Genomic DNA, 25,059 nt, shown 5'->3' on the forward strand with positions numbered 1-25,059 from the left:
CTCCAAAGAAGCGTATTCTTCAGATGCTGACGGTACACACATAACGTACACTGACATGTAATGCATAAAGCATCAGTGCCAATAAAGAGTGCATATCTTTAAGTATTAAAAATTTAAAGAGGCCGATGGACTCCTCCATGTCATGGAATTTTCCGATGGCACTGGACATGCAGTCACAACGCATCTTGCATGGCTCGGCTGAGGACTCTCAGCCTGTAAATGTTTCAGTGATGAGAGCAGAATTAAAGTTATCCACTGTCTTTACGGTCCTCAGTGGTTGTGTTGTCACAGTGCGGCTAGAAGGTCCTCATGTCGTAGAACTTTGTAGGTGAGCCAGTAGAGGACGTTAAACATGAGGAAGCTCATGGGGAAAAGAGCTCGGGAGATGGTGTCAATCCTTTTTGCCCGATCCACAAAGCGCCGGCGTATGTCGTAGAAACCTAAGCCGGGGGGTAAATCTGCAAAGACGGGCGTTGCATCCATTTCCGCTGCGGTTCCTGTTGACAATGATAGTCCATAACTCTGGAAGAGTAAACCCTGTTGTGCCAGCTCCTCCTCCTGCAAGAAGAAGATGCAGCACAGAATAACCAATCTGCTCTCACTGAGAATCTTAACAGTGTAACTGGTGTCTGTGATCAGCTGTTGTTTAAGGAACAGTTCACCCAAAAATTAAAATGTTCTCATTATCTACTCTCCCCCATTTCTGGAGCTTCACAGCAAAACAGAGTTGCAACAACAACAGCATAAGGAGCCATTTTATTCTAAGTCCCCATCTACTACATCTTGGTTATGAGAACGCTGCACCACTGTTTTGTCGTCTTTCCACTGGCCTGTGAGTGAATAACGACAGAACTTTCATTTTTAAACTGAGCATGGTGACAAACACATACCCGGGCGCAGACGCTGCACTGCTGGGCCGCGTTCCCGTGAGGAGCGTTGTTGCCTGACGTGTTGTTTCCTTTCACCTTACTGTCACTACTTGCCTGCTGATGAGGACACAAAAAAAAAAACCACATTGCATTAACTCATCAATGAGGCTGCGGTGATCGAACGGTTCTCAGCACCGACACGACTCCGCCGCACCGAGTGCATGTTTCAAATCTTCTACATTAGCGAGCCATCATTGGCTGCGTCTTGCAAAGTGAATACGAGCCCGGTGTTAATGTGAAATGAGACGAATAGTCAGAGTAAATTTCACAGGCGTTGCATAATTCCAACAAATGAAGTACAAGCAGGGTTCAAGCAGATGTTTCTCGTCTTGTGTTATAAATATTACAAGGTATTAATGAATCCTACAGCTGCTGTCACACTGCTTCATTTAGAGGTGCTTTATATTTAAAGGTGGTTTGGCCTATTTTGTCTCCTGTATTTGTCTCCTTCTCCTGAGATCCACAGTGAGGCAGCAGTATGTTGGGAACATTCAGCCGACAGAAGAATAAGGCGATGGTTTTGAATTAATCACAGGTCAGTGCCGCCTGCATTTCCCCGGCTGGAGCGCGACATGCAGCTGAGTCGTGTTGCCCGTGCATAGCTGGGCGCAGGGAATAGCAGGTGACAGCCGCCCAAGGGGCTGAGGGGGTGGCTTCGCACTCACAGCTCTCTGCCGCTGTTGTTCTTTGAGCTTCCTCCTCAGTCTGAAGAACTCCTTGTGCTGCCGCGAAACGAAATTAACGGCCGCGTACTCCAGCAGTGCGGCGAACACGAAAAGAAGACACACCGCCATCCAGATGTCGATGGCTTTCACGTAGGACACCTGAGAGACGGGAACATACAGAGCAGTGAAATCACTTGGGTAACATTAGCGTTCATGTCAGCATGTCACTTCTGCCACTCGGAGTCTCTCAGTCAAAGCAATACCAAAAGATGCAGTTTGAATTCGTGGTGAAGGAGAGTTGGATCATGGGATTTGTTGTCTTCATTGTTGAATAACTACTGTTGCAGATGACAATCTAATGATCTGAGAACACAACTCAACAAAATATATAACAAAGGTCCAGTTATTATCAGTCATTTGACTGTGAGAATGTTACATATTATGTCTTTAACATCTCAACAGTCTTAATGCAAAGGGTCAAGGTGGAAACAATTTTAACTGCTTTATACGCGTAATCTATCACGATGTGTCCTATTTTATAAACTGATTATGTGTTTTGTATGTAAAATCTTCTCTTGAAAGTCAGTAGTAGCTTTAGATGCTAACTAATGGCAGTGGAGTAAAAAGTATTAACTATAAAAAAGTAAAAATATTTGCCTTCTGAAATGTAATGGAGTAGAAGTGTAAATAACTGATATTTATAGATTGAAAATGATACTGAAATATCGACTCTGATTAATTATTTTTTTTTTTTCCAGCAATCAAAAGTATCTAAGTGCATTTACCCGAGCAGCGTGATTGGAGACATTCTGCTGTTGTAGCTTCAAACATTTAAAACTAGCTTCCCCCTTCCCCGTTTTGTTTGTTTGTTGTTGTTTTCTTTTGCATCCTTGTAGTCAGGGGAGGGTCAGATGAGGGATGTTCAGTTGAATGCAATCTGCAACCTCACCGCTAGATGTCACTAAATCCTACACACAGATCCTCTGAACTACAAGCAATGACGAGGGCATTAAAAGGCCTGGCAGGGCTCAAAACTAAAACAATTTGGGATTTAATTGAATTTAAAATAAACTACGACTTAGTGTATTGTCTCCACAAACCAAACTGTTTGACCTTTGGCAGGGAGGCCCTGGAGCCGGAGCTCTGCGTCGTCATGGTGAGCACCGTGGTGATTCCCAGCCCGACTCTGGCCGGAGCCGCGTCCATGTTGATCCAGAACGACACCCAGGACAGGATGACGGTGAGCAGGCTCGGTATGTACATCTGGATCAGGTAGTAGCCCATCTGACGCTCAAGGTAGAACTTGACCTCGATGCAGGTGAATTTACCTAACCACAGGAGGAGATACAGGTACAACCTGACAGTCTCATTAGAAGTTGATTGACAGCGTGTATCGAGGATGTTGGCGAGCGGGTGGTCGTGCGTCACGTACCTGTGTTGTAGTGCTTGGTGCAGTAGCCCAGGCCTTTCTCCTCTTTCAGCACGAACTGGGGGAGCATCAGATCATCGGCCACCTGCACCGCTCCCACATCCAGCCATTCAAAAATAAGATCATTCATGGTGTAGCCAACTAGAGGAGACAAAGAGAGAGGGTGCGTAAGTGTGTGACGAGATCAAAATGTCTTCAAGCACTGCATAAAGAAAGATGAACTCACAGCTTTCAAGCTGCATCGTACACGTCTGGCTGTCCATGGGGAAGTTTTTCAGATCCATGGGACAGGAGAGGACAAGTGTCAGCCTGGAAAACAGAGGCAGCAGCACCGTAATAATACTGGAATAAGGTGTAAAATGAAAAGGTGATACCCTCACATGCTCTATCCTAGATAGATACCCAGCTAGCCCAGAGCGCAAAAACCCACAGCATCAGCCGCCTGCTGCTTATGTGTCACTCAGAGCCTTTTTGCACACTCACCCGACATTAAAGGTCCCATCAAGCAGCTCTAACCTCTCTGTCCTCACGTCCATCTGTCTACTCCACTGTGCCCCATACAAACCACTCAAAGGCCTGACAGCTGCAGACTGACAACATGGCAGCCTTTATGGAGGGCTTGATGTAAAAGGAGCTGAAAAGACTGCACCACCATCAGTGAAAACAGGAGAGTGCTCCCCTCATCATACTGCATAATCCCACTCCTCAACAGAGGTGTTGGTACGGAGGATTATAATGTGAAAAGTTTGTTAGAACAGGATATTCATTATAAGACAGTATCAAGTTATCACAACATATGTATTATTTGCTGTTTATCTTGTTATAGGTAAAACATTTAACATTATAACGCAGTAAGTTGTTGTTATAACAGAAAACATTTCATAAGAAAAGACAAGTTATCTTTTCCTCATTAGAAGAGAGTTTCCCATTATTATACGATAACTTATTGTTGTAACATAACATGTTTTAAAATATTATAATATTTCCATGTTATGACAATACAAGTTTAGTGTTATAACAAGTTACTCTCACATTATTATCAGATAGTTTCATGTTATTACAGAATATTTATATTTTTTGCTTATCTTGATATTATGTAAACATTTCACTTTGAAATGTAATAACTTGACTTAAAATATTTTAATGCTATAACAATAAAAATATATTGTTATAACAAGATCTTTCACGTTCTAGATATTTTTTTGTTATTTTATAGCAACAGACTTTTCTCGTTATGAAAAATCGACTATTATTTTGTTATATGTGAAACATTTAAAGTTATAAAGCAATAACTTTTTGGTACAACATCAAATGTTTCATAAGATATATTTTTGTGTTATTTTATCATGATATAACAAGAAAAGTTTCCTGCTGTAACAAGTTATTTTCATGTCATTTACGAAATCTTGTTATAACAATATACGGTAATGTGACAGTATATCATACTGTAACATAAATTCTTTTATGTTATAACAGGAGACATACAGATCAAGATATTTAAGAGAGAAACTTGTCTTGTAATAACAGTAAGCTTTTGCATGATAACTTGCAATAACTATATCTAAGTTTGAGTTTCTGTTGCTTCTCTTTATATCAGGCTCTTTTAAAGTGTCCTTTTCCTCTTAATCCCAGAAAAAAATGTAAGTATCTCATGTAAATGAACAATACTGCAGGGAGGAGGACAACGACTGATCCTCAGTCAGTGTCTTCAGAGATACAGTGGTTTGCCAAATGTGAGACAGTGAATAAACACATACGTCCTTTTTAAGCTGTTAAATATGGGGGGAAATATAAAAGCTGCTGATGAGTGATCCAGATAGTTGGACATGTTGTTCAGTGACCGGAGAAGAAACTGATGATTTATTTCATGTTAGATAGAATTGCTAATAGAGCTTTAACTCCCACCTCTTATATTCTAATGACGCTCCTCACGCTACAGTTCACCGCTGCTTCAGCACCACGTTACTGACCTGATTCTGTTGTAGCCTGCAGTTATTGTTTAACATGAACTTGCTCAGAGTGGGTGTTGGACAACACAATGACAACTGAGCTGAACTGGGGTGAAACAAACATTTTGTTGGGACATATATTTAGAGGTTTAGAACACAACACATGATAGAGATCTATATGACAGTTGGCAGCTTGACGAACCATGGAACCGGATTAGTAATGCAGATAGAGGTTTTATTCAGCCAGATTCAGAATAAAAAAACATAAATAAATAAAAAAAAAAAAAAACAGGTCACCTGATACTGTAGAGCACATTTCCATTCTGGAAAATCCGAAGCAGTTTGTTGTCTGTCGTGACCTCGTGAAAGTTGGCTCCTTTTTCATTTGCAAAGAAGAGGTCAGGTTTCCAAATGGAGTCCAACATTGAAGGGTCCAGGTCCAGAGAGTCGTCTGGATACTCCTTATACGCCAGTCGAGGGTCATTCCACTGCTGTCGTAGAAACACGTTCAGCCGGTAGTCCTGATATATGAAAATAAAAGTCAAAATTACAAATTAAAGATACAAAAATATTCAGCCATTCAGGAACTGATGCTGTAGAATCACATTAAGACTTTATATGTTTGTCAGAAATGTTGTGAGGAGCACTGTGCCCACGCTAACTCTCACTGTGGCAAAAAAAAAGAAGAAGCATAAACGCTGGAAAACAGACTTGAGTGCTCCTAAACTGAACGACAGAAAACTCCACTTACAATGTCATCAATTAAAATTTGATGGGCCTCCCCTAGAGGTGTTTTAGAAAATGCATGACTCTTTTCTGAGCTCTAAACTTGAATAAATATAAATAAAACGCTCTCTTTGGGCCTCATGAATGCACAAAAGTCCAATATTTGACAGAGATATGAGAAAAATCAATGCTGACGTTATGTAATGCACTTACAAGACGGCGTAATTAGTCATCATCTAATTACAGCATGTTTAGGCATCGTGAAACTCGCCTCTGAAGGCGTCTCTGGACAGCGGGAGAAGAGCCAGGGACACTGGATAATGTGTATGAGTGTTACCCAGCTCTGCTGTCCAAATAACACACACTGAAAACAATACACTGGCAGCAAGGTCGCTCAGCTGAGACTTCTGTTAAAGCACATTTAAATAAAATCAGCAGTGATACACGACTCAGAGGTCTGCAATCTTTGTTTTTTAACTGAGTAGTGTTTACTGTTGTTTTTGGTGGATTGCTGAGAAACAGATTATGTTACTTAATATTTAAATTATGTTAGTATACATCGAAAATATCTTTAGATTCAAATGTTTTGAAAGTGTTGAAGTGTTGCAATACGGCAACCAAGTACATTTACTCACTAACATACTTACATTGTTCATTACAAAATTACTACTTATCACTTCTAAAATTGACGATTAAGTTCTGTAACACTGTCACAATGTTGTGAAACTGCTATTGAACAATAAAATGACTTTTTAAACGGACGATTACAGACACCAGATCAGTTTAATGAGCATCGCTTTTATGTTTTTTGCTCATCAAAGTGACACAACTTGTTGCAGAGTAAGCTCTTATTAATCCTCACTGCTACCATCTTGTATAGTGAGTAGCAGGAAGTAAATCTGATGCTTGCTAGTATTGCAAGCGACAGTAATGTGGGAGATCAACAAGTGTAGACTAGTAACAGTGATACAGATGAGTTACATACACAGTGAAACGTGAAGTAAGTGCTGAACTAAAGTGTAATTCCTTCACTTCTCTAATGTTTATAAGGCTTCATTGCTATGTTTTTATATTAGCAGTATGTTCTGTGGAAATCATAGAAGCAAATAATCAAAACATGTGTGGTGTTTTTTGGAGTCCAGTCCAACAATCAGATGATTAAAGCAGATGTTCACATTCGTCTGAAATCATCGAGATTAAGTGTGACAGCTGAAGGGTTGTGAAGAAAACTCTCACCATGGTCGTTTCGGTGATGGATCCGAAGCTGTTGATGAAGATGTTACAGGTGACGTTGACAGGAGGACCTGATGGAAGCAGAATGTCATCACACATCACTGTCACACTTTCTAAATTCCACTGATGATGCTTTTCTGAGAACACATTAAGTATTGAAGGCGGTAAAATCCAGAGTGTTGCCACAAAATAACATCTGCTCACTCTCTCCTGTGTCACGCCGTGTCCTGATAAATAGACTCATCCAGGATAACCAGCATGAAATCGTGTTGTCATTTCCACTACGCTCCCATTAGCGTTAGTCCATCTGTCGACCACCAAAACTTTAAATATTTCAGCGACTCATTTCCAGAGAAAGCAATAATTTATTGATTCTCCTTTAGTTACATTAGTGTATATAATCAGGCGGGATTTACCCAGCATGCACTGACAAGGATGTGGAGCAAGGATGAAATATATATGAAATGTGACCCCTGAGACTGAGGGGGAAGTGTGTCAGAGAGAATCTGCTGGCTTCACAGAGATCAAGAATGGCTGGAAATAGGCCTGTGGGGGAACATATGAGGGTAACTGCACATTTCTGAGGTCAGTGCAAAAAATAAATAAATAAATAAATAAAAATCAGAACCTGAGGCTGTGGGTCAGCAGAAAAAAACAGTGACAACACATGACACAAAGAAAAACGTCTCCTGTGTGGAGGCATCAGAGCCGGCAGCATCTTTCACTCTTCCACCCATCTGTGAGTGATTTGTGCTACTTCACCGCCCGAGAGTGTTGCACAGAGCGAGCAGGGCGCTCACTCTCACACCTGTCCTGACAGTAGATGTTCATCCCGCCGCGCGCCGCCCAGCGCAGTGTGTTTGTTACCTTTGAAGTTGGGTCTAATGCGAGCGTCGTATCCAGATGTGCGTCCCATCAGTTTGTCCAGAAAGTCAGATGGTGAGGGGGGCCTGGACGCCTTGCTGGGGAGTTTCATCTCCTTACAGAGCGCAGACCTGCACAGTGACGGGACAACCAAATCTGGATGTTCTGATGTTTCCTGTTTATTTTGGCTTTCTTTTTTTTTTTTTTTTTCTTTGGTTCTCAATATTTAATATCTCCAATTTTCCCTGAGGAAAAGTTTGACCTAATTTATAGGAATCATTTTTAGCTGGAAGTGTCTGTTAAAATGTATACTATAAACTAGTCCAAATACATTTATTAAACTATTTTTAAATTTGTTTTTCTGTCCGTCTCGAATCTTACCTTAATACATTTCTCCTAAACGCAACTCTTGTCTTTTAATTATAGATTACAAAAATATTTCATGCATCATTCACCTCACTTAAGGGAGCAGTAATGCTGACATTTCCTCTCGGTTAAAGAAGACAACAAAATATCACCTAAAAAAATCTTATTTCATCACTTCTTATATGCTGTTAAAGTCAAATCATTAGAAAAAAAAACAGTAAATACTTTGTAATTTCAAGATTTCTCCTGTGAAAAAACTTCAACATGATCTTACCTGTTTTGCAGAAAAATGACAGTTGAAGCCCAAACCACACACGAGACGTGCAACAGCATCCTTAGACAGTAAAAACAGCAGATATAAAGACCAGTGGATGGAAGAAAAAAAAAAGAAAAGAAAGAAAGCACAGATGCAGAGAAGTTGTCGTCGCCTGTTCCAGCCAAGCTCTGCCTTCTGGACTCAGCTGAGCATCCCTCCCTCCTCTGGGCAGGTGTAAACTACAGGAAGCTGCTGCTGTATAATTCAAAATCCTGAGGAAGTTTTTTTTTTTTTCTCCCTCTTCTTCTTCTTCCTCTTCTTCTTTCTCTGTCTCTTCTGGCTTTATCTCTTTTTCATGGCCATATGCATGTTCAAGGAATTACTGCAAGAATATTTAAAGAGACAGGAGCGTGTTTTCTAAAGCAGAACAGGCGACATGTCAGCAGAGATGTTCGAGATTCAAGCATGTTACATTTACAATCAGGCTTTTTCTTTGTCGAAAAATAAGAGACATTATTTATTAAAAAGTGTAGTTTTGGGAGGAAATTTAAATCAGAAGGTAAAGAACAAAGATCAAACAGTGTTCTGGAGACATTATCTTCCTCCGAGAACAGCTTGTTTATTCACTTACGAATCAAATGAATATTTCTGCATTTGTATTATTACCTCATTAGAATTTTTAATATTCAAATGTTGAGTTTGAATTGGCTTTCCATAACTACACAGCGCCCCTTTAAGATAAAAATACTTCGTTTTACCCTCGATCAAACACTGCTGAGTAACCACACAGCTCTCCAAGTGAATATTAACCAAAATCCATGAACTCGAAAGAAACCAACAAACATGAAATATAAGATTTCAACAGCTCTCTTCCAGATTACACCTCTAAAATTAGAACATTAACAGAGTTTGATTGCCACTAACATCTTCCACTTCGGCTCTTTACTGTTTGTCACATGTTGATAAATTGTTGACGTCTTGCTATAGTGCCAATGTGTCTACAAGTGATCTGATCATTTAAAACCAAGATTTAATTAACTGCAATTACAGAACATGTGATCACTTATTATAACATGATGTGTTATCACAGCAAAATGGAAATAGGATGAGGGCATCATGTTTTAATTAAATCAAGTGTAACACGTCTCTTTAAAGTGTGACTACACATCCAGAGGTTATTTATCTTCAGCGGAGCCATCCAGAGTTTCTGGTCCAATTATTTCACCGTCAAAATCGCCGGACAGATTCACTTATAAATGTGGAAGCTCATGTTTATTCCTCCATACAGAGTGGGAGGCAGCTCGGCCATTTACTCATGTAAAATTAATGTCAACGAAGGCGATGGGACGTTATGGCTGCACGTGTTTGCCTCACACTTGAGAGGCCGCTCGGCACTTCGCTCCGGAGCCCACGGTGTCAAATAAGATAAGAAATGTGTGAGAACAAGAAACATGAGTGCATTCCTAATAACAAGAGGCCCACAGTAGAAGAAGAAGAAAAAAAAATCTTTCTGCATGCTTGAACATTTGTACCTCCGGACAAGATAAGTAGGCCAAGCATCACTTTTATGATGCATTTGTCGGAGTGTACATCAGCTCTATTTAATTCAATCGTATTTCTGAATACTGTAAAACGTACTCCTCAGGTGTCTTTTGTACGAGCCTAATTGTTCCCATTTTAAACTGACAGTAAGTGTTTTTAGAGCTCCCCGAGCTGCAGTTCACATGCACGACCCGAGTGGATTTTCCTACAGCGGCACACATTGATTAAAATGCTCCAGGACACATGAGCTCAACCACACCATCACATCTGCAGGTCATCAGTGCCATCATCTCGGAGCCGAACTGAAAATAATGGGATCACTCCGATTTAAAAATAGCCTTTATTGCAGCTTCTCTCACCACAAGCTGCTCTGATCACACAGAGGAAAACAAATAATCTATGCTCAGCATTTTCAGCCTGGTGGGGGAGTGAAGCAAACAGACAACCACAACACGACCAGAATTTAAAAAACAAACAAAACAGGAGCATAATGTTTGGCGAAGGATGAGACAGTGATTTATCCTGAATAGAAAAAAAAAGACAAACGGCAGATAGAAATTCCAAATATGAAAATATTTCAGCGACATGACATAATTTACATAGATTCTCCCGGTTTGCTTGTGTGATCAGTTGTGTCTTCCAAGATTTGTGGCGACGTCAGAGTTCAGTCTTAACATGAAGCGTAACTCCCCTTCTGTAAATGAGCGCCGGGCTCGATCTTAATCCTCGTGGATGTTGAACAGCTTGGCCACTTCATTCAGATCCGCGTGTTCCTCTCCGTCCTTGATTATCTGCAAAATAAACAAGATACAATTAACAACGATCAAATCTAGTTTAATCCCAACTTTCACATATTTTTTTCTTACAAAGTGAGGATACGTACCTTCCTCGCGATGGGCATCCTGTTGAACACGTTCCACAGAATGATGCCCACCACCACTTTGTCTCTCAGGTAGAAGATGACTCCTTTTCCATAGTCGTCCTTGTGCTGCTGCACAGCTGGAGCAGGCGATGATGACGCCACTGGGCTAGTGGCTGTGTCCTCCGTTTCACTTTCGGAGCGGATTCCGGTTCCTGCCACGCATTTAACAAGTAAGAAGACCCAATCTCGATACACCCCTCGTGTTAAAACCACATGGCAAACAAAAAGGAAGTTTTTCACAGGCACACTACAAACAGAGAGTTATGAGAACGCTAGCTAGCTAAAGTTACATTATTATTGCTGATTTGTGCAGGACAGTCCTGGATTTTGACGTATTTCAATGCTGGAAACCCCAAAACTTCACTGGCATAATACACCAAATCTGAACCCTGGTTCTCAAATGTACTGTTTATTGTTGATTGTTTGCTCCTACCTGACTCCTCTGTAGCAGCTTTAGGTGTATCCTTTGCAGTGGCTTTGGCAAACACTCCGACTGTTGGCAAGCTGCTGTCAACAATCCCAATAGCCTCGTAGCCTACATCTGGTCCCAGGTCACTCCTGTGAGAAACAAGAGATGGCAAATCATGTTGAGGGAATGTGATTCATCGCTTTTGGATTTCACTGATTGATTTTACTTGTGCTTTAACGAGACCTTTCAGTGCAACCTTTCAAGAATGACTTAAAACATATTTAACTTAAGAAAAATGACACCCTAATGATATTGTTTTGGGGAGTTGAGCCAATAGACAATCACAATGCTGTCATTTTGGTGCCCGGGGCATTTTAGAAGCGAGAAACAAAATCTTCAACTTTCTGTTGAAAACTCGCTGAAGTTTATCCTCCAATGTGAGGTACAGCAAACTGTCAAAACAGTCTCCAAGACGCTGTGCACATGTTTGTGTACCTCACACAGCTCCTGCTCCAGACACAACACAAACAGGGCTGAAAGGGCACTTGTTAAAAATTTAGCTGTGAACTTCTGTGACAACCTCAGGGCCACCTGAGGAGTTTCAAGCTGGCTGATGACCTGCAGTAATGTCACAGCCGACCGACCTTGACAAATTACCTGCTGTGGTCATTCAGCCCAGAGAGCCTGTACACTTAATGTGGCAGCAATCAGAAGCATCCATCTGCTGGCACCTTCACAGTGTCACCGTGCCAACACTACTGTAAAACACCTGAATTTTAATGCGGTGTCTCAGCGGTTTGACAAGCGCTCGGATTCTGGAGAAAGTGCCTGAAACTGTCTGAACAGTTTGCTTTCTTGATCAAGAATTAGAGAGAGAGCCTCGGGGCTTTTGTCTTTCATACGAAACGGAGACTCCGCTCAGGCCTCGCTTGCCACTCTGAATCTGCACATATGGGACATGCTTGTGTGATCTGTCAGACTTCATTGAAAAGTTCCCTCTGATGAGCAGTGAGCAGGAGGCTAACAGACGACAATATGGCAGAATGTTGCCTTTTTAAATGAGTGTTGGCTTTAAAATGAAAAGATACTGAACAGTTGAAATGGGGACCAAATCCTTGCACTTTCAAGACCTCTAAAGGTGATTAATTTAATAATAATACTTTAGTATTTCTGCTCATTGTACTAATACAGCATGTCATTATCCCGATTTAACAGATTTGATTTAATATTTCTTAGCAATTTCTTCACATTACAATGTAATTAATGGCCTGTGAATTAAAGATTAAACCAATATGCTCGTGCTAGTAGTGTATGTCAATTATGGAAAGTTAATTTACAGATTCTGTAGTGTAACAGCTAATGTTATTACCTTTAAATGACATAGTTAATAGTGTTACTAATGACCAAGCAACCAAGCAGTTGCAGGTAAAATCTGCAGACTTCGTTTTAATTTCAAGTTTTAGCATCTAAATTGTTCACGTGTTTAAAATGCAATATTTGTATGTTTAGAACAATATGAGAAATGTTGTGTGTCCTGTGGTTGCTGTCTGTACACCAACAGCCTGATTCTGGAGACACACAGCATTCTTAAGAACCTCATCGTCTCAGACCACATCTGCTGGAGCATAAACCATAATAGTTTGACTAATGGCCCTCTGTGACCTTTTTTTTTTTTTTTTAACTTCAGTAAACCTGTGTTGTCAGCAGTGTGTCGTATTTCCCCAGCTGCTAAAAGCATGCAGCCGCAGCATTTGTCAGTGTAGCGTGGCCCACACTCCCCACTGTAGTTCATTTTTTTGGAAACTCCCTGAAAATCTGCTTCAGTCCCCTTGTGCTCGTATCACTAATGTTTTTAACAGAGTCAGTAAATTTATGATGGGATTAAAAACGTCTCTTCAAGTGACGCAGCCCTCGGCTGGAAACTCTTATTCTAATGTCCTCAAAAGGCACTTTAAATATTTCACAACTTAATGGTATTCAGGACATCCAAGCAATCATGCATGTTCAGCTGGCTTCTAAAAGGATTAAATCTGAGTCATTTGCAGAATCGTACATGCGGCCCCAGTGGCCCCTTATTTAAATGCATCCAATGAGCGTCACGTGGATCCATACAATCGGCAATTCAGACGGGATCTCGCTTTCTCAAGTATTTCCCTTAATTTCCACTTCAAGCTGATTTCATAGCTTGCAGCCACAGCGCTCATTTGCAGTTTGAATTTCTGACCCATGAAAGCCCTTGGTTAGCATCGGGAGCAGGGAATAGGAGACAATGCAATACCCACCAGAACATTGACTGATGCCAGTAGGGTTTGTTGGCTCCCGTCATGTTCTCTCCTGCGAGTCTTCCACTCACAACGGCGTGATCGTGGTGCTCCACTCGTCTGCGGCCCAGTCTGATGTCATAGAAACACGCAGCGTCTCCAGCCTAAATCCAGACAGAAGGGATGGAGGATGCGTGGATTAGATTTTCCAACTACATGTATGCAGAAGGTGCACTGTTTCAGGACCATGCCACAGTTTGCCTGAGGGGGGCACTGTAATATAAGAAATCACTAAAAGGTCAAAGGCATTTTACTAACCCTTAACCTAAAAGGTAAACCTCATATGTCCTCCACAGGTCTTCATGATCCTGCTGACCGTTGTTGTTGGCCTATTTAAATTACCTTATAAACATTAACTTACCACCCAAATATTGGATCTAGCTTGCAGCTCTGCATTGACCCGATAGCCACCAAAGTCAGAGTCCACCTCCAGACCTGCTGACTTAGCAAGGTCAACGTTGGGCTCCAGGCCAACAGCTGCAACAATGTGATCGGTTTTCACCTACAAGGTGAAGCACAACATAATCAGTAACTAATAAGTCATTTTGTGAATTACACCGAACTTGTGCAAACACCTGGACCTACCAATCGTCCATCCTTCAGTTGGATTTCTAACTTATCATCTTTGCAGTTGACTGATTTCACCAAAGCTTCTGAGATGACTTTTACACCCTCTAGAAAAACCAAAAGGAGGGTATTTAATAAAACAGACATGATAATATACACAGTGAAACTCAGACAGTGACACATTAGAAAACAAAATGGACGTGAACCTCTCTTGACTTTTGCTGTCGTCCAATTGCTCAGATACTCAGGTAACACCTTTCCCATGTTGCCCTTCTCAGGGAACATCTGTATCACCTCCAGGCCAGACTCGTTTGCTGAAGAACACAGAAAGATAATGAGTGATCCCACAGCAATTTAAGTCAGACACATTCATCTTGTTCAACATTATTGTTAATAGTCTTACATCTCCTGCCGAGGGCACAGGCCAGCTCGCTGCCCAAGAAGCCACCTCCGATGATTGTGACAGACTGGATGTTTCTGGAGACTTTATCCAGAGCTTTAAAGTCCTCAATCTGTGGAACAACAGCATTTATATAGAACATACTCCTTTGGTTTTAGTAGTTTAACATAATATGGTGTTTATAAACACATTAAAACTGCCTTATATGTTTATGTGAGTGTGTAAAGCTGTGACATAACTGCAGTGATTGTTTTTCAGTGTAAGACTATAAGAACCAGTTGGCCCTGAAGTCACGTTTATACCACTGGTGTTACTGAGTAATCTGCATTTCTTGCCATTTCTTTTATATTATATCTATGTGAATCTCAAATCTGATAAAATGTTTTAAATGTTTTCAATTCATAAATGTTCTAGATGAAAGTAAGTTTTCAAATGTTTGCTCAGCGGCTTTCTCCTAAATATTTCAATCAAGCAATACTTTTACAATTAATCCCACAACAAAAATATTTTTCAGAGCTTTAAACAAGCTGTCAGAAATCCTTCAAACCGAGAACAGAGAAAACAGAGCTATCGCCCCCTTGTGGCTAAACACTGACCTTGCGGAACAAAGTCGTCCTCTTCATCACCTCGTCCCCTGCTCTTTCAATAACCTGGAGATTTCTGGGCACTCCGCCTGAAGAGAGCAGCTTTAATTAACTTCCACAAGGTTTATTCCACATCTGATAATACATTTATTTTAATATAAGGTGGCTTACCTGTTGCAATCAAACACTTGTCATATGAGATCTCAGTTTCATCATCCAGTTTTACTTTGTTTCCTCTCACGTCCATGTGAACAACCTGAAATGGATCAAATCATGTATTTAAATGTCAAAAATATAATTCAACACAGTCAAAAAATAAATATTCATCCACAATTCTGATACTAATAATTAATCCAAATACTGTCATGTACTGTATGGAATTACAAAGCCAGCAGACTGTAGTGTCTGAATGTTGAAAGGAAATCAAAGATAAACCAACCTTTTTGCCGGTGAGAACAGCCACTCCGCCATTTTCTGCACTGTCCAATTCCTCTGGATTAATGTAGAATGATGCTGGCTGGAAGTAGATACTGAAAAATATATATAAAAAAGGTACTAAAATCATTGCACATGTTCCACCAGTTTCTGTCTAAATTCCCTTCAGCAGGCCATGAAATTGAACTGAGTTGTTGCAACTTAATTTCCAATTAGTTTTCTGGACAACTTCTGCAGGTCAGTAACTGACAGCATACATTTCTAATAACCAACAATTACAACTTTATAATCAAGGTACCATTCTCAATAATGTCTTTACAGCCCTCAAGTTAAATGTTCTTTTTATATATTGAGACAAAGGAAGAAATACATTACAGGGAAAAAGTGAAATAGCAAGTATCAAGGAAGTTAAAATGGTCAGCTGAAATAAAGCAGAAACTCATGCAGAAGTTTCCTGGAAATGTATTAATGACATTACCAGCTATCTATTAACTGCTTCTTGGAAAATAGGAGTAATGTTCTGTCAATTTTGAGGTAATCTGGTACATTTCAAACATGATTCTTGGTTATTACCACAGATTAATTTATTACCGAAATTTCCCAACTCGTAAAATGAAATATTACCCATTTCTCGTATGTATATGTTTCTTAAAACAATAAAATATATTGTTTATGCAAAGTGTCTGCAGATTTTTTTTACACTAATCCAGCAAGTCATACATAAACCAGCCACCATTAATGAGAAATCCCAGTACAGATTCTATTTGAGTTGAAAATGGTGCAAGTGATGAACACTGTAGAAAGAGGATGTAAGTAACCATAGTTGACATGAACACTGACGTCCGCCTGAATAGAAAATGTGCCACCAACAGAAACTCTCTGTCACTTGGACGACCACAAGTCACAGCAGAAAGTGACAGATGACGAGACAGAACAAGCAGACAGATAGTAAGAAAGGCACTGAATCAAAGAGAGGGAAACAGAAATAATAATAAAAAATAATAGTTAAACAGACCAGAAGATTCAAAAATCTTAAACACACCTTCTTTCTTTTCCATTCCACTGTTTGAAACGCAGTGTTTCCGTCACACTGGGGTCATCGGAGAACCACAGCTCCTTGGAGAGAGGTGGTCTCATGTATGGAAGGTCTGGCTCATCAGTCACTATCAACACCTGATAGTAAAGAATATGAAAATAAAAAAAAAATACATAAACAGATGAAGCACATGAAGTAAAACACACAAATATTACAGAGTGAGTGAATTAAAACGAGGTGGATGATGAACTGGATTCTGACTGACCCTGGCACCGGGGTCTCTGGCTCGAATGGACCGGGCAGCAGCGAAGGAGGCCGTCCCTCCACCGATAAGGAGGTAGGGGGTGTGTGAAGGGACCTTGGGAAGGGCAGGGACAGCTTCCACTGCTGGAGTTTGTAAGAAAGAGCGACAGTATGCGAGACAGAGAGAGGAAATGAGGGTAAAAGAAAGAGAGAGAAATGCAAAAAGCAAAAGCAGGAGAGGGACAAAGTCAGTGCATGATCTTAGATGCTCATCAGTACAACTCAACGCACAAACACACAAATACAAATACACCTGGTGGGAGTAAACGTAACCAGAAATCAAATCTTCCATGTGAGTGAGATTACCCTTTATCATTACACGAACCTGGTGGGGATAAATGGGAAAAAAGTAATCAAAACTCTCCATGTGAGTGGGATTAACCTTTATCATTACAGGAACAGACAAAGTGAAAAAGACATGAACAGGGAGGGAGGAAAGCTGTAATGAGGAAAAATGTTAAAAAAAAACAAAACATAAATTGGAGAAAAAAGGTGTTGGAAATTAACATTAACATTATCGAAAATGGGAAGAGGTATCGGTGTCGTGTTTTCTCGCTTTCCCGCTCCAGCCGAGGACGGACTTCGGTCTTACCACTCTCTGACACAACTTCAGGCTGAGGCTCGGCTGGCGGTGCTGCGGGGCTTTCTGCTGCTGCTGCTGCTGCTGCTGGAGGTTCTGTTAGCGCAACCGGAGCATTAAGCAGTTAAGACAAAAATAAAAACCTATAGACGTGGTAAATGTATCACTGGTTCCATGCACAGGTCTAACCGAGTGCTTACCACTCTCCACAACGGGTGCAGGGGGCGGCTCTGTAAGATCAGCTGGGGACGGCTCGGAGGGGGCGGATGGCTCTGCTAGTATAGTGGTTGTAAAGTTACATAATGATCTCTAATCAGCAGAACAGCTAATTAGTGAAATACACCTTTAAGGGGGGACACTACAGGTTAAAACATCTTCCATGCACCAGTCAATTTTTAGATTTTGCTGCGATAAAAACATCTTCTTTCAGACTAGCAGGGGTCCAAGACACACATTCAGGTTTGTTAGGTGTGTGTATGATATTAGTTCAGTTTTCTCTTTCTTCTTTCTCTTTCTCGCATATCTAGAAGAAATATCACAAAACTTGAATTACCAAAAATAACTGTTTAAATTTCAGTGATGTCTCTTCATAAAAGATGTTACTCTATCCACTCTTTTGGTGTTTTCTCATACTCCCATTTATAGTCTGAAGGTTTTCACAGAGGAGTTTGTCATATATAATTCATAGCCTGACTTATTTAACATTTTATTCCAAAGAATATGGTGAAAATGAGCTTTTTATGGCTGTATGGTCTGATTTAGAGAGTGATGTAAAGAGATCTATCGGCGAAAACCCGTGACTAATATGTCAGCAAAATGAAAAAAAATATCTCGATCTTGCGTTTTATCCCATGTTTAGATATCTGTTTTGGAAATGTATCCAATTTAGCTTCTTTTGTAACACAAAAAATGAAAATATAAGTAAGTTTCCTGGTGATTTCGGATATCAACATGACTCAAATCACCTGTAGTGTCTCCCCATTGAGCTGTAGTCATATACGTTCGTACATAAAGACTCCGGTCAGAAGAGAGAGTCCAGTATTTTAAATAGAACGAGCGAATGAATTACATCATAGATGCTTTCATCTCAAATCTTACCCTGCTCCTCAACTACAGGTGCAGCAGGTGGTTCTGCTGCCTCTTCTGGAGCAGCTTCTACTGGAGCAGCTTCTATTGGTGCTGCCTCTACTGGTGCAGCTTCTACTGGTGTTGCCTCTACTGGAGCAGCTTCTATTGGTGCTGCCTCTACTGGGGCAGCTTCTATTGGTGCAGCTTCTATTGGTGCTGCCTCTTCTGGAGCAGCTTCTATTGGTGCTGCCTCTTCTGGAGCAGCTTCTATTGGTGCTGCCTCTTCTGGAGCAGCTTCTATTGGTGCTGCCTCTTCTGGAGCAGCTTCTATTGGTGCTGCCTCTTCTGGAGCAGCTTCTATTGGTGCTGCCTCTACTGGGGCAGCTTCTACCTGAGCTGCTTCTACTGGAGCAGCTTCTTCTGGAGCTGCCTCTACCACTGGCTCCTCGGCTGTTAAGGGTAATCCACAGCATGGGTTATTATTCAACTTTTCACAAGGTTATTGACGGGGACGACCATCAGGATCCATGCATTTCTCCTGCATCACCATGGAAACATTCTGCAGAGCATGCACGCTAATACAATTACAAATGGAAGCCGCCTGAGGGACACTGAGCTGAACATGAACATGTAGCCCAGTGTCAATAACAGCGTGATCATTTTTTACTCCAGCATGTCTCAGCATATTAAAGCAAAAGGGGCATTTCTGTTTTGAGAGTTCCTGTTTAAATCTTAACTTAAACACAGCATGAGAAAAGTCTACGAGTAAAAACTGAATCCACATCACAGGGCAGCTTCCAATTATCAACAATTATCACATCACCATTAACAGTAAAAGAAAACCCCTTTATAGTACACATTCACAAAAAGGTCAGACAGGAGAGGTTCAATTTAACATCACAAATATGACAACAAAGCAGACAAGGAGGAGCCAACATATTTGTCAAATGTACGGAGAACTCCAACAGCTGTGTCCCACAAATACAGGAATATTTACGGTTCAGAATAATTGAGGGGAGTGTGAAAAGTTGTGCTGAAACTGTAAAGGGTTAATATACAAGGTTAGAGGACACATACTAAAAATACATGCGACAAGACAGTCACAGTTCATACAGTGAACCTCGCAGACAATACTCATACAGACGGGAAAATACACATGTAAAAAATACACAGAGGGCGTCATGTATAAAACATGCCTCACCATAACACTGTATTTGTGACATATTAATACTGTGGGACATTTTTGAGCAGGATATAAAGAGGACTGAAAAGACAGGTGTCTTTTACAGCTTTTCTTGCAATAACCTGACTTCGCCAGTTGTTGTCGCCATTTTCTCCCAGAAGTACAGTAAGTATACGCACAATTCCTTTTGTGGTTTGTTTTCTTGGTTCACACATTTTATACAGGAGGCCCATGTTAGGCATGCGTGTAGGGGTAAAGAAAAGTATGTAAACAACCTGGGGGAGGTTCAGTTGTTTCACTGGGTGCTGCTGCTTCAGCGGCAGGGGCAGGGGGGCTCGGTTCCTCTGCTGAAGGTGCTGCTTGGGGTTCTGGCTCAGGGACAGCTGAGAGAAAACATGAACAGAAGTTCAAAGGAAGTCGTTTAACTCAATTAACTGCTAAATTAAAAAGCGGTAAATAAAAAGTAACATTCAGCGTGAAACAGCAAAAGGATTTTTTCTTAAGATGTTTGAAGCTTGTGCACAAGCTCCATGTTCGCTGTTATAAAAACATCATGGTTAAACTTTACTACCTATTTAGTTATTAACAGTGGTGGAGTTTGATCTATGAATGTTATTTACGCAGGAATGAGAGAGAGAGGGGACACTCACCCTCTGGCTCGGCAGCTTCCACAGCTAAAACGAAATGAAATAATTTGATCAAAACTAAGAATTCTTAATGTATTATTCAATCACAATTACCAACAAGTTGGGACGCTGTATAAATGGAAATAAAAACGGAATGCAGGCCTGCAAACAGGGTTTTGTTGCCCTGCTTCCAATTTGTGGGAAATGTGTCACTGGCATCAAATTCAGAATAAGCCAATATTTACGAAAACATATGAAGTTGACACTAGGAAGACATAGTATTAGACTGTTTAAGTTGAGTGTATGTTGAAAAAGGATTTGCAAATGATCACATTCTGTATAATTTATGTTTTAAAGTGTCCCAACTTGTTTGAAGAGGTGGAGTTTGATCTATTAAACGTTACATATGAGAGAGAAATGACTCACGTGCAGTCTCAGGGACTTCTGCAGCTAAAAAAAAAAAAATAGAAAATAGATCATAACATAGCACATGTCTCTGATGGGAATATCTTTAGACATGTTTACGGTATTAATTTCACAGTTTTGTTATCTCTAAAATCATCAGCTGCCAATACAAATTACTCACCAGTAGGCTCTGGCTGGATGGGTGTGTCTGGGTCTTTTGCAGTGGCTTTATTTGGTCTGGATGAAATTTCCTCAATACGTTCCTGATATCTTTGTTTGTCACCCTGCACAGTTCGGTACGCCTGTTAAAAACAAAAACAAAAAATCAACACTTATTTGCAACCAGATCATGTATTAGCCCAAATCTGCCAAAAGTAATACTCTTAACAGCATAAACATTGATTTCAAACTGATCCCTTATGATTTTCAGTGTAGAGACTAAGACAACTCACGTATATTCCAGTAGCGACGAAGGCAGCTCCAACCAGAGCGAAGTACAGCCTGTTTTCCCCTCCTCCTCCCCCTGCTGGCCCGGTGGACATGTGGGCCGCAGGTACAAGTGCTGGTATTCGGCCATTGGGTAACCCTGAAAACACATTAAAAGGTCTTCAGTCCAACAACCTTAGCAGTGCTTACAAAAATAATTCAGAGTCATAGTGTCAGTACATCTCCCCAAAGCCATCTTATGTACGATAAATACAGGACTTCACCTGAGAAACCTCATCCTGGATGTAGTTGCTCTGAGATCTTTGTTTGTGTTTATGTTGATCAAGATTATAAGACTGCTCAGCTTTCTGACTTTCACATAATTGAATCATATTTATATATATCATATATCAGTTGTTTTGTCAATAACATCTCACTTTTCTATTTGGCTGGACATCAACAAGGGAGAAGCGGGGAAGAAATAACAAGCATTCCACTATATGTTTCACCGTCTTTTTTTACAGTTCATAGTACAGCTGCAACGATTAATCGATAAGCTGTCAACTACGGAACTGGGCGCAAACTAACATGACAATATAGGTTTTTATAAGGAAGGAAAGTCATTGTAAAGACCAGGCAACTTATCAATTAATTGAGAAAGTAATCAACAGATGCAGCATCCTCTCACACAATGTCCTGCCAACGACGTCATGATTAATAACCTATAAACACTGAATAATCTGAATCTGCAAAGTAACTAATAACTAGATGTATCAAATAAATGTAGTGGAGAGGAGGTGTAAAGTAGTCTCCATCACTGGTAGTTGTGATTCTGACACAAATGGATATAAGTGCCAAATGTCGGTCTCTTTGATTTCTAATCATCTGTATCAGTACTGGGCCTGAAAAAGCTATATTGGTCAACATCTAATAAAAACAATCTGACCACTGACATGACAGCTGCCTCATCAGGTTACCAAGCCTAGACTATGAGTGCGACTTGCTCAAAATGTGACTGAAGCAATGAACTGACTGTCGAAGACAAACACAGATAAGCAATTTCCAAAAGCTTAAACTACTGTGTAAATGCTGCTGGTAGCGTGATGTTGGCAGAATATTCTTGTGGATGTTGACAAGGAAAACACATCTCCTTACATGAACTCAGTCTAAGCTTATCATGCGAGGTTATACAACATCTCTTGCCTCAACATTTCCCAACATGAAGGGACTGGCATCCTTCGGACTTGTTCATTAAACAAAGCACCCACATAATTATTTGAGTTTGGTTTAGAGGTTTGAATCTTCATTGATATCAAACTCTCCCTTGAACTACTTTCCTCTAATAACTTCCAAACTTCCTCATTTCATAATCTGTGTAGCTTTAGCCCCTTGTGACCCTGAAAAACCCCGTGATTAAAAAATAAGAGGAAAAAAAAAAAAGTCGGCCTTATGGGGGCATGACAAAATATGGTGGGAGACAGAACATGGTGTAACACCTGCAATAACCACACTGCAAACCAGAAGAGGCAGGTTTAAACATCTGTGTCACAATGATTTAAGTTCATGTTCATACATTCTGGTAAGCTGCAGGCAAGAGCTGCAACCAGTTACGTGAAATATGGTTTAAGTTAGCTAACCCTAAATGTCACCCACTTATATGCATGTTACCAACTGTCAGTTAGCTCACATAACATTAGCTTTGTAGCAACCACACGAAGGTCAAAATACTCAAAACTACGCTAGCAGAAGTTAGCCTGTCCTTGTTTAACGACTGTCGACATTGTTGTATTATCACGCTTCTGGAATTGTGTGTATGAATTGAGGCCAGCTAGCAAGAAGACAGCAAGTTACTGGGACTGTTCACTTACCTGTTCTCCTCACATTCTGCCGGCATACAGTGGATGAAGCTCTAGCAAGAGGTGCAAGCTTTTTCCATACAGTTCTACATTTCAGCATTGTGGCTGAGCTCCGCTGTAACGGTTCCCAGTTTACGAGCCGACTTGTCGGACAGGGACACTAGCTAATTGCCGCTAATAAGTCCTAAAGCAGTCAGCCCACACTGACAACTAGCAGCACCGCGCTACACGCCAAGGCCAGAGACAGGTCATACGCTTCAGGGGAATCATGGGTAATTCTGGAGAGTTTGTTTAGGACGGAAGATTGGTCGCCGCTAGAAGACTCAAGAAGATAACCCCGTAGGAGTAAAGATGGCGCCGCCCGTTAACTCAGCAGCCGTGTTGAACACAAGTTCACAAGTTCGACTTGGCATTGTTTTTGTGTTAATGTCTGCGCTATGACGAGATCCAGCATTGTTAAATCACAGAATCAACATCTACATCATTAACGTTGATTTGATTTCAAGGTCTAAGCTCTGTATACACGTTTTTCCAAGGAGTCGCAGCCGTTATGAGCTCTTTTTTTCAAGACTCTCTGGTAACGGCCGCTTCTTGTTCTTGACATTTTGTGCAGATAAACCGCAGCGTCAGTGGACTGCTGCCCCCTACAGTTCATATTTATAGTGTTATTACTATTGATATGATATTAATGTACATATTAATGTTACAATTAATATGAACATTGTTGTTGTTGTTATTTATATAGAAAGAGGAGGCAGTAACAGAGAGGAATAGCCCATAATACTGTGTATATAATAATAATAATAATAATAATAATAATAATAATAATAATAATAATAATAATGATAATAATAATGATAATAATTGAGGTAACAACGAGGTTAAAAAAGAGAGAAAAATAATGTGTAAAATTTTATATAAGCGTAGGTTTAATGTAAGTTAGGTACAAAAATCATTTAAATTTCACTGAGTCACGATTTCTGAAGACTAAATTTACCTTTACTGACAGACTGCATAACACCACCATCTGTTATGTCGCCCTCTGGTGGTGGCGGCGGCTCAAAACACCTTAAACAGTCTGTGTATTAAGTAGCTCCACCTTTGCTGTTCATGTTGTACTGGTGATTTTAGAGGTCATCCCATTTTGTTTTGTAAAAATGTCCTTATGCTAAATAACATTTAAAAAAAAAAAGAAAGAAAGAAAAAGAAGAAGAAGGAAAGAAAATTGTGTTAAAGCAGGCCGGTTAAATGATTGACTGCAATCTATGACTGAATTTCTCATATTGAAAGTTCATAATGTTATTCCCTTTAATTAAAAGCGGTCTGTTGTTCATCTGTCGACAACTGTTAACTATACGGCAGTTGATTATTAGTAATAATAGGAAATGATATTGAATGTGTCAGTGAGGATTAAGCCGACTTCCCCTCAGAGAGGAAATTTTAAAAAATGGTGCGTGTGGAGGATTTAGATCAGACGTAAGTGTTTTTACTGGCAAGAGAAGTTACTTCTCTCACGAGATAATTTGGCAGTTAACAAACCAACATGTTGCTTTGTTGTTGTTTCCTACCACTGCGGCCAGTACAGACTATTACTACTGCACTTCTACTTCCATATTAGTACTTTTACTATCACCTTTTCTTTTGTGAGAAGCATATTTATTACATGCACCAATGCAACACAACACTAAACTTGTAGCCAAAACTAGTCAGCAGTGCCCGTTCTCAGATGGGTCTTCACACAGATACACAAAACTCAACAAGAAGCAGCATACAAAACAGCACAAAACACAAAAACCAAGCAGGAGAAGAAGGAAATTGTGCAATGAAACGACCATAAAACTCAGTGACAAGCATCATCATCCATGATCACATGTCCGACCCTTCTTTAACAGGTGTTTTATCCCGTACATAATCCTAAAATATAGATCCCCCTGACCAAATACGTGAGTCACTGAGGTACCGCCACGTCACTGAGTCAC

The 25,059-nt window shown here is 40.4% G+C and overlaps 2 protein-coding genes across 7 annotated transcripts; both read right to left on the minus strand.

Annotated features, from left to right (window-relative positions):
• Position 1: 1 nt before the first annotated feature.
• Positions 2–8,679, minus strand: glra4b (glycine receptor, alpha 4b). 2 transcript variants are annotated; one of them, XM_037118769.1, is made up of 10 exons: positions 8,436–8,679; positions 7,799–7,926; positions 6,935–7,002; positions 5,270–5,493; positions 3,250–3,332; positions 3,027–3,164; positions 2,708–2,922; positions 1,595–1,753; positions 891–983; positions 2–558 (listed from the first exon to the last, which is right to left on the minus strand). In XM_037118769.1, the coding sequence occupies exons 1-10, from the start codon at positions 8,492–8,494 to the stop codon at positions 286–288; spliced, it is 1,440 nt and encodes a 479-aa protein (XP_036974664.1). In that variant the 5' UTR covers positions 8,495–8,679; the 3' UTR covers positions 2–285. The 2 variants fall into 2 exon arrangements, with proteins under 2 accessions (XP_036974664.1, XP_036974663.1); XM_037118768.1 differs by having other exon boundaries at positions 891–986.
• Positions 8,680–10,280: 1,601 nt separating this feature from the next.
• aifm1 (apoptosis inducing factor mitochondrion associated 1) lies at positions 10,281–23,532 on the minus strand. Of its 5 annotated transcripts, none has more exons than XM_037118763.1 (23): positions 23,093–23,532; positions 21,251–21,384; positions 20,980–21,100; positions 20,820–20,843; positions 20,418–20,441; positions 20,043–20,150; positions 18,955–19,034; positions 18,615–18,924; positions 17,717–17,791; positions 17,529–17,612; positions 16,899–17,020; positions 16,640–16,770; positions 15,602–15,692; positions 15,334–15,418; positions 15,175–15,251; positions 14,582–14,690; positions 14,385–14,492; positions 14,197–14,285; positions 13,973–14,113; positions 13,573–13,715; positions 11,315–11,439; positions 10,843–11,033; positions 10,281–10,750 (listed from the first exon to the last, which is right to left on the minus strand). In XM_037118763.1, exons 1-23 carry the CDS (start codon positions 23,178–23,180, stop codon positions 10,679–10,681), a joined length of 2,532 nt encoding a protein of 843 aa, XP_036974658.1. In that variant the 5' UTR covers positions 23,181–23,532; the 3' UTR covers positions 10,281–10,678. The 5 variants fall into 5 exon arrangements, with proteins under 5 accessions (XP_036974658.1, XP_036974659.1, XP_036974657.1 ...); XM_037118764.1 differs by having other exon boundaries at positions 18,615–18,894; positions 23,093–23,530; XM_037118762.1 differs by having other exon boundaries at positions 17,717–17,788; positions 18,615–19,034.
• Positions 23,533–25,059: the final 1,527 nt, after the last annotated feature.

The sequence above is a fragment of the Acanthopagrus latus genome, chromosome 13 (assembly GCF_904848185.1).
Source record: "Acanthopagrus latus isolate v.2019 chromosome 13, fAcaLat1.1, whole genome shotgun sequence".
NCBI classification, from domain to species: domain Eukaryota; kingdom Metazoa; phylum Chordata; class Actinopteri; order Spariformes; family Sparidae; genus Acanthopagrus; species Acanthopagrus latus.

Coding starts and splice junctions, on each gene's coding strand:
- glra4b (XM_037118768.1), bottom strand. CDS start 8,494: ATGCTGTTGCACGTCTCGTGTGTGGTTTGGGCTTCAACTGTCATTTTT. Junction 3,165..3,249: donor TACGATGCAGCTTGAAAGCT/GTGAGTTCATCT, acceptor TGTCTCCTCTAG/TTGGCTACACCATGAATGAT. Junction 559..890: donor AGTGCAGCGTCTGCGCCCGG/GTATGTGTTTGT, acceptor TTCTTCTTGCAG/GAGGAGGAGCTGGCACAACA.
- aifm1 (XM_037118761.1), bottom strand. CDS start 23,180: ATGCTGAAATGTAGAACTGTATGGAAAAAGCTTGCACCTCTTGCTAGA. Junction 15,693..16,639: donor TGGAATGGAAAAGAAAGAAG/GTGTGTTTAAGA, acceptor TATATTTTTCAG/TATCTACTTCCAGCCAGCAT. Junction 13,716..13,972: donor CTAGATCCAATATTTGGGTG/GTAAGTTAATGT, acceptor GTCTGGATTTAG/GCTGGAGACGCTGCGTGTTT.